Raw genomic sequence first — 19,262 nt, forward strand, 5'->3', positions numbered from 1 at the left:
CTATCGAAAAAAACGTTTGTCTTTATGCTAGTCCGACGGGCCGAAAACGACGCAAGGGCAGCTATTGGCTACTTGCTATTGAACTTCCTTTTCTAGTCCGGTCGTACGTCATCACGTTCTAAACGATCGGACTTTGGTGGGATCCTGTGTAGGCAAGTCCGTTTCGTCGGAACTCAGTCGAAAAGTCCTACGGAGCTCAGTCCGACGAGAAGTCCGCTTGTGTGTACGCGGCATAATGGGCATACTCAGCATTTTTCTTCCTTCAAACACCTCAAATCCCCCTCCTCAAGAAGGCGCACGTAGAGGTCCATCTGAAGTTTGCCAACCAACATCTAAATGATTCAGAAAAGAATTAGGAGAAAGTTCTGTGGTCAGATGAGACCAAAATTGAGCTCTTTGGAATTAACTCAACTCGCCGTGTTTGGAGGATGAAAACCATCTCTACAGTCAAGCATGGAGGTGGAAACAAGATGCTTTGGGGCTGTTTCTCTGCCAAAGGTACAGGTCGTCTTTGCCTCATTGAGGGGCCAATGGATGGACCATGTATTGGATGAGAACCTTCTTCCCTCAGCCAGAACACTGAAGTTGGATCGTGGATGGGTCTTCCAGCATGACAATGACCCAAAACATACCTCCAAGGCAACAAAGGAGTGGCTTAAGAAGAAGAACATTAAGGTCATGGAGTCTCCAGACCTTAATCCTATAGAACATTTATAGAGGGAGCTGAAATTTCGAGTTGCCAAGAGACAGCCAAGAAATCTTAAGGATTTAGAGAAGATCTGTAAAGAAGAGTGGACCAAAATCCCTCCTGAGATGTGATCAGGTTTGCACACCACCTACAAGAAACGTCTGACCTCTGTGCTTGCCAAGGAGGGTTTCTCCAGCAACTACTAAGTCATGTGTTGCTTGGGGATTAAAATACTTATTTTACTCATTGAACTGCAACTCCATTGATAACATTTGTATGATGTGTATTTTTTCTGGATTTTTGGTTGATATTCTGTCTCTATCATAAAAAATACACCTATGATAAAAATTATAGACCCTTCATTTCTTTGTAAGTGGGCAAAACTTACACAATCTTCAGGGGATCAAATCAGTATTTCCCCCTGCTGTATAAACCATTGTGACAATTTCGTGTGACCAAAAAAATGGACCTACCACTATTTTATTCTCCAGGGTTTCTGCTTTCAGAAAATGATATCAGATTTGAGGGAGTTTCACATAATCTTCAGTCCCGTGTGGAAAAACAAAAACAAATTGCAGAAACAACTCTGGCAGCAAAAGGGTTAAATGGTGGAGTGCCACTTCAATCTCTGTCTTTGCTAAAATTTTATCTCAGCAGCTGTTAGCCAGGGAGGCTCAGTGATTGCAGTATAATACAGATTGGCATTGGAGGGAGGATTGATACATGATGTATGTAGCCAGGAAAACAAGATGTCAGCAATGGCGCCCTACATGTGGTCATAGGACGGGTTTCCTATAAACAGCCCAACAGGTTCACTATACAGAATACAGAAATGTCATAACGGCCTTAAGAGAACCTCTGATGGCCCCTCCTTTCCTCCTCAAAGCTGGCAGCCATGGTAGTGCGAGTGTTCCTAAATACAGAACATCTGCCTGACTCCGACGGTAAACATGGCTGATCTGATACGAGCCAACATCCAACTGGGCAGTGAATCCCGACTCAGACAGAACCCGTCCTGATGTGTCACTATCCATATCGGCCTCCAGCCTCCATCTACACTCCATGATACACTTTTTGTCAGAACGCGTCACATCAGTCATTCATCATTATTCCTCAAGACCCAGACGAGCGACACAAGCCAAAGCCGCTGGAGGCGACGCGTTTCTTTTATAGAAAGTTATTGTTAGGAGGATAAAGGAAGGACATTTTTCCACGTAGCTCATTGTCTCGATTATGATCTTTTATTGTTGTCATTGTCTTTCAACCTGGTCCTCAAAAATAGCTAAATATATGTGCATCTGAAAAGTATTCACAGCGCTTCACTTTTTCCACATTTTGCTATGTTTCAGTCTTATTCCAAAATGGATGAACTTCATTATTTTCCTCAAAATTCTACAAACAATCCCCCATAATAACAACATGAAAGAAGTTTGTTTGAAACCTTTGCAAATTTATTAAAAATAAAAAAACAAAAAAATCCCATGTACATAAGTATCACAGACTCCTCCCATGTACATAAGTATCACAGACTCCTCCCATGTACATAAGTATCACAGACTCCTCCCATGTACATAAGTATCACAGACTTCTCCCATGTACATAAGTATCACAGGCTCCTCCCATGTACATAAGTCTCACAGGCTCCTCCCATGTACATAAGTATCACAGACTCCTCCCATGTACATAAGTATCACAGACTCCTCCCATGTACATAAGTATCACAGACTCCTCCCATGTACATAAGTATCACAGGCTCCTCCCATGTACATAAGTATCACAGGCTCCTCCCATGTACATAAGTATCACAGACTACTCCCATGTACATAAGTATCACAGGCTCCTCCCATGTACTTAAGTATCACAGGCTCCTCCCATGTACATAAGTATCACAGACTCCTCCCATGTACATAAGTATCACAGGCTCCTCCCATGTACATAAGTATCACAGACTCCTCCCATGTACATAAGTATCACAGACTCCTCCCATGTACATAAGTATCACAGACTCCTCCCATGTACATAAGTATCACAGACTCCTCCCATGTACATAACTATCACAGGATCCTCCCATGTACATAAGTATCACAGACTCCTCCCATGTACATAAGTATCACAGGCTCCTCCCATGTACATAAGTATCACAGACTCCTCCCATGTACATAAGTATCACAGACTCCTCCCATGTACATAAGTATCACAGACTCCTCCCATGTACATAACTATCACAGGCTCCTCCCATGTACATAAGTCTCACAGGCTCCTCCCATGTACATAAGTATTACAGACTCCTCCCATGTACATAAGTATCACAGGCTCCTCCCATGCACATAAGTATCACAGGCTCCTCCCATGTACATAAGTATCACAGGCTCCTCCCATGTACATAAGTATCACAGACTCCTCCCATGTACATAAATATCACAGACTCCTCCCATGTACATAAATATCACAGACTCCTCCCATGTACATAAGTATCACAGACTCCTCCCATGTACATAAGTATCACATGCTCCTCCCATGTACATAAGTATCACAGGCTCCTCCCATGTACATAAGTATCACAGGCTCCTCCCATGTACATAAGTATCACAGACTCCTCCCATGTACATAAGTATCACAGGCTCCTCCCATGTACATAAACATCACAGGCTCCTCCCATGTACATAAGTATCACAGACTCCTCCCATGTACATAAACATCACAGACTCCTCCCACTGTATCCCTACTGACACCAGCAAACAAACTTTACAAAAAAATGCTCTCTTGGGACTTTAAAGACAAACAAAACCAAAAGGGCACATAGAACATCTCACAACATGTAAAAACATTTTTTTGCTGGAAAATTATGTAGAACCCCCCAAACATTATATATATAGATATATATATATATATTTTTTTTTTTAAATAGAGGCCCTGGAGAATAAAATGGTGAGCGTTGCATATTTTTATATCATACGATATTTGTGCAGCAGTTTTTCAAACTGGACAAAAAAACGAAGAAAGACGATAATGCATTATGGCCACTAGATGGAGCTGACGATCATAGGAAATAAACAGGGAACACATTTGTGATACCTGTGCCAATGCTTCCACACATTTTTGTAAATAGACCCCCAAATCTCCTCATAACATGTAAACCTAAAGTGATTGTAAGTGATCACCTTGTAAAACAACCCATTCAGTTTAAAATAGAAGTGAAAGTCAAAACATTTGTGTATAGATATGAAAAAAAAAAACATTATAAATACCTTTTTTTTTAAAATTAGTGATCACATTCCCTCTGTGCTCAGCTGCATAAGAGCTTGAGGGGGGGGGGGTATGCAGTACACTGAGCTTCCCAGTGAATGGCTGTGCAGTGGGGGGCATGTCAGTCTGATCAGAGGAGAAGAACAGGCTGAGTTCCCAGCATAGCTAGAGAACTGACCATGCTGTGCTCTCCTGCTTAGTGTGGTCAGTTTTTAATAGGAAAGCAGATGGACTGGCAGGGACACCGGGGATTTCACACAAGTCCCATTTGTAGTTTGTGAGAAGCCATGTGGAGGACACAGCAAACATGTGGAAGAAGGTGATCTGGTCACATGAGACCAAAATTCAACTTTTTGGCTTAAAAGCAAAACTCTATGTGTGGGGAAAACTAACACTGCACATCACCCTGAACACACCATCCCCACCGTGAAACATGGTGGTGGCAGCATCATGTGGTGGGGATGGTTTTCTTCAGCAGGGACAGGGAAGCTGGTCAGAGTTGATGGGAAGATGGATGGAGACAAATACAGGACAATCTTAGAAGAAAACCTGTTAGAGTCTACAAAAGACTTGAGACTGGGGCGGAGGTTCACCTTCCAGCAGGACAACGACCCGAAACATCCAGCCAGAGCTACAATGGAATGGTTTAGATCAAAGCATATTCATGTGTTAGAATGGCCCAGTCACAGTCCAGACCTAAATCACATTGAGAATCTGTGGCAAGACTTGAAAATTGCTGTTCACAGACGCTCTCCATCCAATCTGACAGAACTTGAGATATTTTACAAAGAAGAATGGGCAGAAATGTCCTCTCTAGATGTGCAAAGCTGGTAGAGACACCCCCAAAAAGACTTGTAGAGAAAGGGGGTTCTACAAAGTATTGACTCCGGGGGGCGCCATACAAATGTTCCCCCCCCCCACACTTTTCACATATTTATTTGTATCATTTATCATTTTCCTTCCACTTCACAATTATGTGACACTTTGTGTTGGTCTATCACATAAAATTCCAATAAAATACATTTACGTTTTTGGTTGTAACATGAAAAAATGTGGGAAATTTCAAGGGGTATGAATACTTTTTCAAGGCACTGCACCACTTTAATGATCTTTCCAGGAAGTGCTGGAGATCCAGTCATTTAGAATTTTATTTCTGAACAATCAGTTATTGGCTATGTTATAGATCAGTGTTTCTCCTCAAGGCGCCCCCAACAGGTCATGTTTTCAGGATTTCCATTATTTTGCACAGGTGATTTGATCAGTTTCACCGCCTTAGTGATTATCACGGCCGTTTCATCGGAGGGAAATCCCGAAAACATGACCTGTTGGGGCGTCTTGAGAACTGGAGTTGGGAAACACTGTTATAGAGCCCCCCATGGGGCTGCGTTTTTAGCCTTTATGTCTGCTTTAATGACCTTCTACCAATGGTGGCCCATCCATTAGGGGCGCAGGGGCACTGCACCCCCCTAATCTACATGCAGGGCGCCGGACGCACGGATTCCAATATTTTTTTTTTAGAAGCACGTGATTCGAGCCAGAGGCTCTAAAAGGCTTAAAAAAAGGGTGGGCTTGGGGGTGGGGCGGAGCACTGCGCCCCGAGCCCACCCAGTTGAGCGCAAATGATGACCTTATCCCGGCACTGACCATCCAGATAAGTGGGACCGGTGTGTGTCCATGGCCACGCTGTACAGACACACGTAGGAGTATCTGCTGGTGTCTTTGAAGAAGTTTTCTTGTGCATACATTTCGGAATTACATAAGGAAGTGCATCATTAATAAATCTATTAAATTATGGTTAGCGTGAATTTGCATTTCTTTGATAAGCTTCAAAGCGGTTGAGCTTCACAGACAGTCCATATATCAGCGCTTTAGAAAATTAACAACACGCCGCTTGCTGGAACGCGTTATTTATCACTTGGACTTAGGCGGTGAGGATGACAATATCCCCGGAACCTAAAGAAATAAACACCGACATCCACCGAGAACATCCAATATTTTATCACTGCGCTTTTTTTTTTTTTTTAAAGCAGCGTCTTTTTGAATAAAAGTAACTTTATCACTAGGGATGGGCTCGACTCGAACATCAGCAGTTCTCTCCCGCCGCAGAGCGCCCCATAATGCACTGCGAGATCGCAGTGCATTGAGGGCTGCTGATTGGCCAAAGCATACACATGACCTGCATGCTTTGGCCAATCACAGCACGATGTGCTGTGAGAGCCACTATTGGCCAAAGGCACGGTGCCTTTGGCCAATCATGGCTCAGGGGGCTGAGTCCACGCCCCACACTATATAAGGCTGCTGCTTACACGGCCATTTATAGTGAATGAATGGAGATTAGGCAGGTAGTTAGTGTAGTATATATAATACAGTTCAGAGTATATAGTGCAGTCAGTGTAGTATATATAATACAGTTCAGAGTATATAGTGCAGTCAGTGTAGTATATATAATACAGTTCTGCGTATATAGTGCAGTTAGTGTAGTATATATAATACAGTTCAGAGTATATAGTGCAGTCAGTGTAGTATATATAATACAGTTCAGAGTATATAGTGCAGTCAGTGTAGTATATATAATACAGTTCTGCGTATATAGTGCAGTTAGTGTAGTATATATAATACAGTTCAGAGTATATAGTGCAGTCAGTGTAGTATATATAATACAGTTCAGAGTATATAGTGCAGTCAGTGTAGTATATATAATACAGTTCAGAGTATATAGTGCAGTCAGTGTAGTATATATAATACAGTTCAGAGTATATAGTGCAGTCAGTGTAGTATATATAATACAGTTCAGAGTATATAGTGCAGTCAGTGTAGTATATATAATACAGTTCTGCGTATATAGTGCAGTTAGTGTAGTATATATAATACAGTTCAGAGTATATAGTGCAGTCAGTGTAGTATATATAATACAGTTCAGAGTATATAGTGCAGTCAGTGTAGTATATATAATACAGTTCTGCGTATATAGTGCAGTTAGTGTAGTATATATAATACAGTTCAGAGTATATAGTGCAGTCAGTGTAGTATATATAATACAGTTCAGAGTATATAGTGCAGTCAGTGTAGTATATATAATACAGTTCAGAGTATATAGTGCAGTCAGTGTAGTATATATAATACAGTTCAGAGTATATAGTGCAGTCAGTGTAGTATATATAATACAGTTCAGAGTATATAGTGCAGTTAGTGTAGTATATATAATACAGTTCAGAGTATATAGTGCAGTCAGTGTAGTATATATAATACAGTTCAGAGTATATAGTGCAGTCAGTGTAGTATATATAATACAGTTCAGAGTATATAGTGCAGTCAGTGTAGTATATATAATACAGTTCAGAGTATATAGTGCAGTCAGTGTAGTATATATAATACAGTTCAGAGTATATAGTGCAGTTAGTGTAGTATATATAATACAGTTCAGAGTATATAGTGCAGTCCATATAGTATATATAATACAGTTCAGAGTACATAGTGCAGTCAGTGTAGTATATATAATACAGTTCAGAGTATATAGTGCAGTCAGTGTAGTATATATAATACAGTTTAGAGTATATAGTGTAGTATATATAATACAGTTCAGAGTATATAGTGCAGTCAGTGTAGTATATATAATACAGTTCAGAGTATATAGTGCAGTTAGTGTAGTATATATAATACAGTTCAGAGTATATAGTGCAGTCCATATAGTATATATAATACAGTTCAGAGTATATAGTGCAGTCAGTGTAGTATATATAATACAGTTTAGAGTATATAGTGCAGTCAGTGTAGTATATATAATACAGTTCAGAGTATATAGTGCAGTTAGTGTAGTATATATAATACAGTTCAGGGTATATAGATTAACATGGGGGGGCAGGATATGGGGCCCCCTTGTTAAAGGGGGCTTCCAGATTCCGATAAGCTCCCTGCCTGGAGACACGCATAACCACTGGCCAGGTTTGTAGGAAAGAAACCTTGTCCCCATCAACATATGGACAAGGTGCTTCGGAAGGGGCAGAGCCCCCCTGCCCCAAAGCACTCCCTCATGTTGAGGGCTTATTGCCATTTTTTTTTACCATAAATATGTAGAAGAATACATATCGGCCTAAACTGAGGAAGACGTTTTTTAATTTTTTTAAATTGTGATATTTATTATAGCAAAAATTTAAAAATATTGTGTTTTTTTCAAAATTGTCACTCTTTTTTGTTTATAGCACAAAAAATAAAAAGCGTAGAGGTGATCAAATACCACCAAAAGAAATCTCTATTTTTGGGGAAAAAAAGGACAAAAATTTTGTTTGGGTGTAACGTCGCAAGACCGCGCAATTGTCATTTAAAGCGATGCAGCGCCGTATCACAAAAAATGGCCTGGTCATTGAGCACCCAAATCCTTCCGGGGCTGAAGTGGTTAAAATCCATACCAGACCCGCAGACCTGAGCTTCCTGCGGATGGTGACATGTTGGCAGGTGATCTGAAATCGAAATGTCATTGAATAAAGTGGCATTCGAAACAGAACAGTGGACCTTGACCGAACATCAGCTGTAGAATGTCTACTACAAGTGTTCTATCATTCAGAAATGTCTTCTCTCGCACTGTTTGAACTGGAAGTTTGGTTGGCCCTCAAGCCGTTTTAAGATTCTGATCAAAAATAATGGTTTGTTAAGTCACCTGTGCCTAAAATCTGAACTCCAGACACCTGTTGTTAAGGAGGCCGGTGGCCTCCACTTACAGAAAAAAAATCCTGGGCAGTTTTTGAAAGTTTAGTAGAGGAGCTATCAGCTTCTTTGCCTACAGGATGTGTACAGCAGTGGCCAAAAGTTTTGAGAATGACACAAATATTAAATTTTCGCAAAGTCTGCTGCCTCAGTGTTTTTAGATCTTTTTGTCAGATGTTACTATGGGATACTGAAGTATAATTACAAGCATTCCATAAGTGTCAAAGCCTTTTATTGACAATGATATGAAGTTAATGCAAAGAGTCAATATTTTCAGTGGTGACCCTTCTTTTTTCAAGACCTCTGCAATTCTCCCCCCTGGCATGGTGTCACTCAACTTCTGGGCCACATCCTGACTAATGGCCGCCCATTCTTGCATAATGAATGCTTTGAGTTTGTGGTGGTGGTGGTGGTGGTGGTGGGGGGGTTGTTCACCTGCCTCTTGAGGATTGACCACAAGTTCTCAAGGGGATTGAGAACTAGGGAGTTTTCTGGCCATGGACTCAAAATTTCAATACAAGCCACTTGGTTATGGCAAGGTGCTCCATCATGCTGGAAAAGACATTGTTCATCACCAAACTGTCCTTGGATGGTTGGAAGAAATAGGAATTTTGTATTCATGGCGGTGTTCTGTGAGAGCGAGCCCACTTCCTTGGCAGAGTGGCAACCCCCACACATGAATGGTCTCAGGAGGCATGACACAGGAATGATGGTAGCGCTGACCTTTTCTTCTCCAGACAAGGTTTTTTCCGGATGCCCCAAACAATCAGAAAGGGAATTCATCAGAGAAAATGACTTTCCCCCAGTCCTCAGCAGTCCAATCCCTGGACCTCTTGAAGAATATCAGTCAGTCCCTGATGTCTTTCATGGAAAGAAGTGACTTCTTTGCTGCCCTTCCTGACACCAGCCCATCTTCTAAAAGTCTTCTCCTCACTGTGTGTGCCGATGTCCTCACACCTGCCTGCTGCCATTCCTGAGCAACCTCTGCACTGGTGGTGCCCCGATTACCAACCCCCTCTGTACTGGTGGTGCCCCCCCCCCCCCCTGCACTGGTGGTGCCCTGATATCGCAGCTGAATCACCTGTAGGAGACGGTCCTGGTGCTTGCTGGACTTTCTTGGGCGCCCTGAAGCCTTCTTCACAAATGCAGTGGAAATGGTTTTTATGGGATTAGGTTCATTTTCATGGCAAAGAGGGGACTTTGCAATTAATTGCAATTCATCTGCTCGCTCTTCATAACATTCCGGAGTATATGCAAATTGCCATCGTAAAAACCAAGGCAGCGGACTTTGTGAAAATTAATATTTTGTGTCATTCTCCAAACTTTTGGCCACGGCTGTACATGAGCACATATGATAACACGCAGGGGAGTTTAGAGGCAATTTAAAAAAAAAAGTCTGATGTCCAAACCAACAGCTGTAAAAATGCCCAGTGTGCATGAGGCCTAAAGATGTAGGCTCTCAGGATGCTCAATCATCTATAGAAATATAAGGTGCTGAAGATCGGCACATATACACGTCATCTATTTATTAATCCATAGATGTTAAATTATTGTCCACATTTCCAGCTGATGCTTGCAGAGGGAGGAGATCGCCTCCCAACACGTTTCCCATATTATAAATCTGCTTCTTCAGGAAAAAGAGGTCAGAGATCATTTTGCCTAGTGCAGATGGGGAAATGAACCACCAAGAATACCACAATCGTAAAGGGGGCCATGAATGTATCCTACACAGATGTATTATATAACAATAGATAGAATCCCAGACCACGTCCATAAAGGACTATGATTAAACTGTTTATCAGGTTATAGAGTTGTCAAATTGTCAGGGCTGGGCTCAGCCCTTCCTTCTCTGAGCTGGCCGCTCAGCTGTCAGCTAATTGCCAGCTCCTATCTCTCCACAGTTACTCAGCTGTGGATGATAACCTGCTCGTCAGTCCTGCCTACTTAAGCCGTCCAGTCCAGAGGATCTGCCTTCCCTTGGTCACATCACAAGAAACTATCTCCTGCGTTCCTGTTTGAAGACTTGCTTTGCTAACATCCCTTCTGGCTCCAGATCCTGCTTGCTGTTCCACTACATTGATCCCTGACTTCTGGCCTGGCTGACTATTCGTTCCAGTTACTGAACTTTGGCTTTGTTTTGACTACATTTGTTCTTTTTTACTTTTATTATTAAACAAGTGTGATTTAACTGTACTTCTGTCTCGGCCTGATCTCATGGTTTCTGACACAAATATAGTCCCAGATGATCCAACAGGTCTATAAGTATCTCCTGATGAGGTCCTTCTAAGTGTAATACGTTTCTTGGTTGTTTTCTATATGTGATTGACGTTTTGTTACCTTTAAAACTCCATGTGTCTCATAGTGTATGTATGGGAAGGGCTTGATTTAAACATTTTTCCCAACAGTATACAATACAGTTTAGAAGTTTATGTTTTTTTTTCCAGAAATAAATGTTGCTCATTAAAAAAAAAAAAAAAATACATATTTTGCAAGGTAAATATCCCCAAAACTCAGTATTTTTTGTAAAGCACACAATATATCTGGTATGTAGTCTAAAGAGACTTTATAGACTCTGGAAGGAACTATTTGTTACATTTTAGAATACAAACTCCAGGAAAATGGTATTCACATTGGTCCATATGCATTATATTTACAGTAAAATGGCTTTTTTTATATCCTTTTTGAAAGCGTTTTATAAACTTGTACAACTACTAGTAACATTTCTAAGACCCCCATACACACCATTAAATTTTCTGCAGATTTTTGTCTTCAGATTTACCAAAAACATGTAGTGCAAGGGCCTGCCTGATTGCATACAAATTGAAACTTAAGGTTTGACCTCATATTATATGGTTTTGGTAAATCTGAAGACAAAAATCTAGTGTGTATGGGGTCTTATTCCTCCCACTAGCAGCAAAAATATGGCACTGCTCTTCTCAACCAATGATGGGGCACTATTCCTACCACTGATACTAATGATGTGGCACTATCCCTACTACTGACACCAGTGATAGGCCCCCATCCCCCCCCCCGACACCAATTATGGGGCACTATTCTTCCCACTGACACCAATGATGGGGCACTATCCCTACCACTGACACCAATGATGGGACACTATCTCTACCACTGACACCAATGATGGGACACTATTCCTCCCACTAACACCAATGATGGGATACCATTCCTCCCACTGACACCAATGATGGGGCACTATTCCTCCCACTGACACCAATGATGGGGCACTATTCCTCCCACTGACACCAATGATGGGACACTATTTCTCCCACTGACACCAATGATGGGGCACTATTCCTCCCACTGACACCAATGATGGGGCACTATTCCTCCCACTGATACCAATGATGGGGCACTATTCCTCCCACTGACACCAATGATAGGACACTATTCCTCCCACTGACACCAATGATGGGGCACTATTCCTCCCACTGACACCAATGATAGGACACTATTCCCCCCACTGACACCAATGATGGGGCACTATTCCCCCCACTGACACCAATGATGGGACACTATTCCTCCCACTGACACCAATGATGGGACACTATTCCTCCCACTGACACCAATGAAGGGGCACTATTCCTCCCACTGATACCAATGATGGGGCACTATTCCTCCCACTGATACCAATGATGGGGCACTATTCCTCCCACTGATACCAATGATGGGGCACTATTCCTTCCACTGACACCAATAAGGGGACACTATTCCTCCCACTGACACCAATGCCCCTATTGTATCTTGTATCAAAATGTCAGACACGTTTGACCTGAACTGTACAAACCTTTAGTTTTCCAACGAAAGATCCCAAAAATGAGTTCACAGATGCTGCCATCTAGAGGTAGTTTTAAGCCACTGCAACATGTTTACACTGTGATTTTGTATCTTCTTATGTCCTCCCCTTCACTGCTAGTTGGTTCAGTTCTAGCTAGACCTTCCCCTCTTCTTCCAAGCTCCCTCAGTCAGTGTTTGTTTTTTGCAGAGACAGGACTTAAGAAAGTCATTGTCTTCTTACACTTCAAAAGACTGGAAACACATCCTCTGTACTGCAATTATCGAAAGTAAAATCGTGCTCTTATTGAAGAGTTAGGCTGCCTGTGGATGATGTCTAAGGTCTGTGATCTGTGGCAGAGCTGTGTAAATCTTAAGACTGGAAGGACAGAAATCCTTGGCAGGTAAAACAGTTCTCACGTATGTACTTTATATGCATTTAGCTGTTTGTCTTGTCCTTGAAATTCTCCACATTATCTCATGTTACACCCAAAAACATAAATGTATTTTATTGGGATTTTATGTGATAGACCAACACAAAGTGTCACATAATTGTGAAGTGGAAGGAAAATGATAAATAATACAAATAAATATGTGAAAAGTGTGGGGGGGGGCATTTGTATGGCGCCCCCCGGAGTCAATACTTTGTAGAACCCCCTTTCTCTACAAGTCTTTTTGGGGATGTCTCTACCAGCTTTGCACATCTAGAGAGGACATTTCTGCCCATTCTTCTTTGTAAGATATCTCAAGCTCTGTCAGATTGGATGGAGAGCGTCTGTGAACAGCAATTTTCAAGTCTGGCCACAGATTCTCAATGTGATTTAGGTCTGGACTGTGACTGGGCCATTCTAACACATGAATATGCTTTGATCTAAACCATTCCATTGTAGCTCTGGCTGGATGTTTCGGGTCGTTCTCCTGCTGGAAGGTGAACCTCTGCCCCAGTCTCAAGTCTTTTGTAGACTCTAACAGGTTTTCTTCTAAGATTGTCCTGTATTTGTCTCCATCCATCTTCCCATCAACTCTGACCAGCTTCCCTGTCCCTGCTGAAGAAAACCATCCCCACCACATGATGCTGCCACCACCATGTTTCACAGTGGGGATGGTGTGTTCAGGGTGATGTGCAGTGTTAGTTTTCCGCCACACATAGTGTTTTGCTTTTAGGCCAAAAAGTTCAAGGCAATTGGTTCCACTAGATTTTAGTTAGGGGTATCAGAGAAAAGGGGGCTGAATACAAATGCCCCCCCCCCCCACTTTTCACATATTTATTTGTATCATTTATCATTTTCCTTCCACTTCACAATTATGTGACACTTTGTGTTGGTCTATCAGATAAAATGGCAATAAAATTTTCATTTTTGGTTGTAAAATGACAAAATGTGGAAAATGTCAAGGGGTATGAATACTTTTTTCAAGGCACTGTAACTCCTCACATGCTGAATGGTCGGTGGGGACACGGCACGAGTCAGAAACTGTAGCATGAAGATTGGGTGGCGGGAGGATCTGTCAGTGGAGGGAGGAGATGGTGTTTGGGGGGATTTGGGGTGTTTATCGGTGGGGGATGGGGGTCGGAAGTCGGGTGGTAAAGGTCTGTGAGTGGGGGGGGGGTGGTTTGGAGAGGGGGGTCTGTCAGTGATGGGAGGGGGTGGTTTTTGGGGGGGGTTGGGGATCTGTCAGTGGGGGTTGGGGGGTCAGTAGTTGAGTGGTGAAGGTCTGTGAGTAGGGGGCTGGGAGAGGGGATCTGTCAGTGGTGGGAGGGGGATGGGGAAGGGGGTCAGTCAGTGGAGGGAGGGGGTGGTATTTGGGGGGATTTGAGGCCTTTCAGTGGGGGTCAGTAGTTGGGTGGTGAAAGTCTGGGAGAGGGGGACAATGGTTGGGAGAGGGGGCCTGTCAGTGGTGGTGGGAGGGGGTGGTATTTGGGGGGTTGGGGATCTGTCAATGGGGGTTGGGGGTCTGTAGTTGGGTGGTGAAGGTCTGTGAGTGGGGGGCTTGGGGAGGGGATCTGCCATTGCAGGGAGGGGGTGGTGTTTGGGGGGATTGGGGGTCTGTCAGTGGGGGTTGGGGTCGGTAGTTGGGTGGTGAAGGTCTGTGAGAGGAGGTTGGGGGAGGGGGTCTGTCAGTGGAGGGAGGGGGTGGGATTTGGGGGGGATTTGGGGCCTATCAGTGGGGTTCGGTAGTTGGGTGGTGAAAGTCTGGGAGCGGGGAATGGTGGTTGGGAGAGGGGGCCTGTCAGTGGTGGTGGGAGGGGGTGGTATTTAGGGGGTTGGGGATCTGTCAGTGGGGGTTGGGGGGTCAGTAGTTGGGTGGTGAAGGTCTTTGAGTGTGGGGCTGGGGGAGGGGATCTGCCAGTGCAGGGAGGGGTTGGTATTTGGGGTGATTGGGGGGTCTGTCAGTGGGGGTTGGGGTCGGTAGTTGGGTGGTGAAGGTCTGTGAGAGGAGGTTGGGGGAGAGGGTCTGTCAGTGGAGGGAGGGGGTGGGATTTGGGGGGGATTTGGGGCCTATCAGTGGGGTTCGGTAGTTGGGTGGTGAAAGTCTGGGAGCGGGGAATGGTGGTTGGGAGAGGGGGCCTGTCAGTGGTGGTGGGAGGGGGTGGTATTTAGGGGGTTGGGGATCTGTCAGTGGGGGTTGGGGGGTCAGTAGTTGGGTGGTGAAGGTCTTTGAGTGTGGGGCTGGGGGAGGGGATCTGCCAGTGCAGGGAGGGGTTGGTATTTGGGGTGATTGGGGGGTCTGTCAGTGGGGGTTGGGGTCGGTAGTTGGGTGGTGAAGGTCTGTGAGCGGAGGTTGGGGGAGGGGGTCTGTCAGTGGTGGGAGGGGGCGGTAATTGGGGTAGGGGTCTTTTGGGGGGCAGTGTGTGGCTCCATGGGTGTCCCATAAAACCCACCTAACCCCTTGGGCTATGGAGGAATTGGTTACTCAGTCTCGAATGCCCAGGCCTGTTTTTTGTCCCAGTCTGGGCCTGAAAATATGGGAGGGGGTACAACCACTTTAAATCAAATGGCAGAATGAAGAACCCATGTAATTGTGTACTGTACCTGAGGTTTCATTGGGTATCCTTGGTGGTCTAGCAGCTTTCCCATTCCCAGGGTACGGTTCTGTTGTGCTAATCCTTCCAGGTACTTTGCCCTTGTGTACCACGGGGTTCTGTGACGTCATGTCCTTAGACTGCGTGGTGGTGGAGCCGGTGGTGGATATCAAGGTCCCCACCGGCGTCGCCCTGGCTTGCGTCGTGGAGGTTCTTGTGGTCTCGTAAATCCCAGGGATGGTGCTGGACTCCACATAGTCATCATCCCCAGTCGGCCCCCATAAAATAAACTCCGAAACGGTGGTGGGCTGACTTTCCAAGAAAGGCCTGACATTATTCCAACTTCTTCTTTGGAGCTGCCTCTTCCCCCTCCTCAAATGAGGAATTGGAAGCGAGTCTCTTAGTCCTCGCCTTGAAGGAACTGTTTTTGCTCCCGTGGAGTCCCGTAATGGCACGTGTCTAGAAAAACTGCTGCCCGAGTCTTTGTGGTACAAATTTAAATGCTGCGATTCTACAGAAGCCCCGCCCTGCTGTAAGTTTGTAAACAGACTCCAAAAATACCTCCGACTTCTTGGCTTTGGCCTTCCCTTTGGGTTCCATAATGCTGTGTTTTGTATCCTACGTTCCAGCGAGGGGCGCTGGAGGTATCTGTAGGCCGTACTCGGTGACCCCGATTCGCAAATTATAAAATCCATGGCTAGTTGAAAAATGGCTATCAATATCCAAGCATGGCTTCCTATCGGAGGGCCTGATCTGCGGAGAGACATGGAACAGGTTATAGCATGCGTGGTCCAAAAAAAATCTTTTCTTTTTTATTTTTGCATATCTTTACATTGATCCATCGTTATTAATTGAAGACATCCCCACAGAAATCAGCTTTTTATGAATATTTCACACTATTTAATCAAAACTTTGTTACACCATGATGCGATTAATTACACCAGAGAAGGAAAAACAGCTCATTGAATTATTTATTATCTTAACAGAAATTATTAAAACGGATCTCAACTCAAAAGAGAAAATGTCAAAAATTGCAGCTTTGCAGTCCTTAGATGTTGTAACGGCATTTGTTTTATATATATATATATAGTTTATTTTTTATTATTATTATTTTTTCTTTATGTCTGTTTTATATTTATACAACAACACTGAAGAAATGACACTTGTCTACAATGTAAAGTAGTGAGTGTACAGCTTGTATAACAGTGTAAATTTGCTGTCCCCTCAAAATAACTCAACACACAGCCATTAATGTCTAAACCGCCGGCAACAAAAGTCAGTACACCCCTAAGTGAAAATGTCCAAATTGGGACAATAACAGGCTGGGGGCTGGACGTTAACCAAGCTGTATCCCTTAACTGAAGCAGAAAAAAAAAAAAATCAGGTTACCAACCTGGCAATGCTGTGTAAATCTCAACACTAGCTGTACAGAATTGTAAATGGTAAGGTAGCTGCCATAAAATAAATAAAATTAAATAGTATTAAAAATAAATAATAATAATACAAATCATAAAATATAAAATAAAACACAACAATAAAATAATAATAAAATAATACTACAAAATAATAAGGTAAACAGTAATAATAAAATAATAAATAATAAAAGTATTATTATTATTATTATTATTAATAATAATAATACAAATGATAAAATTGGAGGTGACCAAGCTCTCTGGTGCAGTGCACCTTTTCTGTCAAGGAACTTGCTGACAGCAATAGAGAGCAGAAGGATGAGCTCATCATTCTGCAGCTGCTCCTTTACTGCCCAATAATAATAATGGACGGTAACCAAGCTGTATCCCCAGGTGATATCATTTGCTGCTCAGTGATTGCTGTATTCTAGTCTGCATCTCCCCCCAAGGCAATACATAAAACCTGGCCTGTTGGTGGGTACTGAGGACAGGAGTTGAGAACCACTGCCTTAACTGAAGCACAAAAAAAAAAATCAGGCTACCAACCTGGCAAAGCCGTGTAAATCTCAACACTAGCTGTACAGAATTGTAAATGGTAAGGTAGCTCCCATAAAAATAAATAAAATGAAATAGTATTAAAAATAAATAATAATAATAATACAAATCATAAAATATAAAATACACAATAAAATAATAATAAAATAATACTACAAAATAATAATAAGGTAAATAGTAATAATAAAATAAAGTATTATTATTATTATTATTAATAATAATAATAATAATAATAATAATAATAATAATAATAATAATAATAATAATAATACAAATGATAACATTGGAGGTGACCAAGCTCTCTGGTGCAGTGCTCCTTTTCTGTCAAGGAACTTGCTGACAGCAATAGAGAGCAGAAGGATGAGCTCATCAGTCTGCAGCTGCTCCTTTACTACCCAATAACAGCAGCTGCTCCTTTATTGCCCAATAATAATAATGGATGGTAACCAAGCTGTATCCCTTAAGTGAAGCACAAAAAAAAAAAAAAATCAGGCTACCAACCTGGCAAAGCCGTGTAAAACTCAGGATTAGCTGTAGAGAATCGCAAATGGTAAGGCAGCTCTCATAAAAAATAAATAAAATAATAAAACAAAATAATAATAAAAATGAATAATAATAATACATATGATAAAATATAAAATAATACAATTAATGTATTAAAATAAATAGTAATAATACAATAAAGTATTATTATTATTAATAAGATAATAATACCTACCCACACCTAACAAGTTACATAGTTACATAGTAGGTGAGGTTGAAAAAAGACACAAGTCCATCAAGTCCAACCTATGTGTATTTTCATTGTCTCCATCAGCTCATCCCCCACAGTTGTTACCTTTTGTTTCCACTTGACCCTCCCTTCTAGATTGTAAGCTCTAACGAGCCGGGCCCTCTGATCCCTCCTGTATTGATTTGTATTGTAACTGTACTGTCTTCCCCGATGTTGTAAAGCGCTGCACAAACTGTTGGCGCTATATAAATCCTGCATAATAATAATAATAAGAAGAAGAATACTAATACTAATCATGATGATGATAATAATAATAATCCAAATGATAAAATATAAAATAATAAAATAAAAAAAAAAAATGCAAAAAATGATAATAGTAATATGAGTGATAAAATAATAAAATAAATAAATAATACAAATAAAATATAAAATAATAATAATAAAAAAAAATATCTCCCATAAATCTGTATTCAGCTTTAACATGGGGACTTAAATGCTGCAATCACCAGAGGGCTTTGCTGTCTGTTTAAAAGGCTCCCCAAATATCTTTTTATGAACAAATGGTAGCTGAACGCCTCTACAGAACACAAGTGTTCATTGTCATGTAATTAGCATAATAAGGGAAGAGCGATATTCTATTTATTAGCATTGTGTACGAGAAGAGAAGATGAAATAGTAACAATGAAATGACATTATTACAAGTAATGATCTGTATCTAAATGATGCCTAAGAGAAGAAGAGCTGAGCGGAGGGACTGGGCACTCCTCTACGCCCCGTTCTCATACCAGGATACGGATGGGAGACGTGCCGGCTTGCTTTTATTGTCTTTGATCCGCTCGTCATGCTGAGGCATGTTACAGTTTTATTTTTCAAAGCTGCAGAATCCATTTATTGGCGCGCTGCGTTCTGATCTGTAGTCCGGACACGGAATATTCACAAACGCAGTTTTAACACTTTCAGGTTTATTGAGTAGACAGGATAACGATTGATGGCCGATTATTCAGGTCTCTTGGAGGTTCTTGTATGCTGATTATCTATTCAGTCTCACCTGATGTGACCTTTTATACCTGTCTGAGGTAATGACGTAAGAATTATACATTCTAAACATGACAGCTT

General features: G+C 42.1%; 1 protein-coding gene across 3 annotated transcripts in view; it reads right to left on the minus strand.

Annotated features, from left to right (window-relative positions):
• The window catches only part of AJAP1 (adherens junctions associated protein 1), a 185,560-nt gene extending 169,363 nt beyond the window's left edge, over positions 1 to 16,197 (minus strand). For all 3 annotated transcript variants that reach the window (XR_012236418.1, XM_073603695.1, XM_073603694.1), the window contains exon 1: positions 15,457 to 16,197. Coding sequence is in view for 2 of the 3 variants with exons in the window: in XM_073603695.1 (XP_073459796.1) it covers positions 15,457 to 16,141 (685 nt within the window). In the remaining variant the exon portion in view is untranslated. The remainder of the gene's footprint in view (positions 1 to 15,456) is intronic.
• Between the last annotated feature and the right edge of the window lie 3,065 nt (positions 16,198 to 19,262).

The sequence above is a fragment of the Aquarana catesbeiana genome, linkage group LG10, assembly GCF_042186555.1.
Source record: "Aquarana catesbeiana isolate 2022-GZ linkage group LG10, ASM4218655v1, whole genome shotgun sequence".
Taxonomy (NCBI): domain Eukaryota; kingdom Metazoa; phylum Chordata; class Amphibia; order Anura; family Ranidae; genus Aquarana; species Aquarana catesbeiana.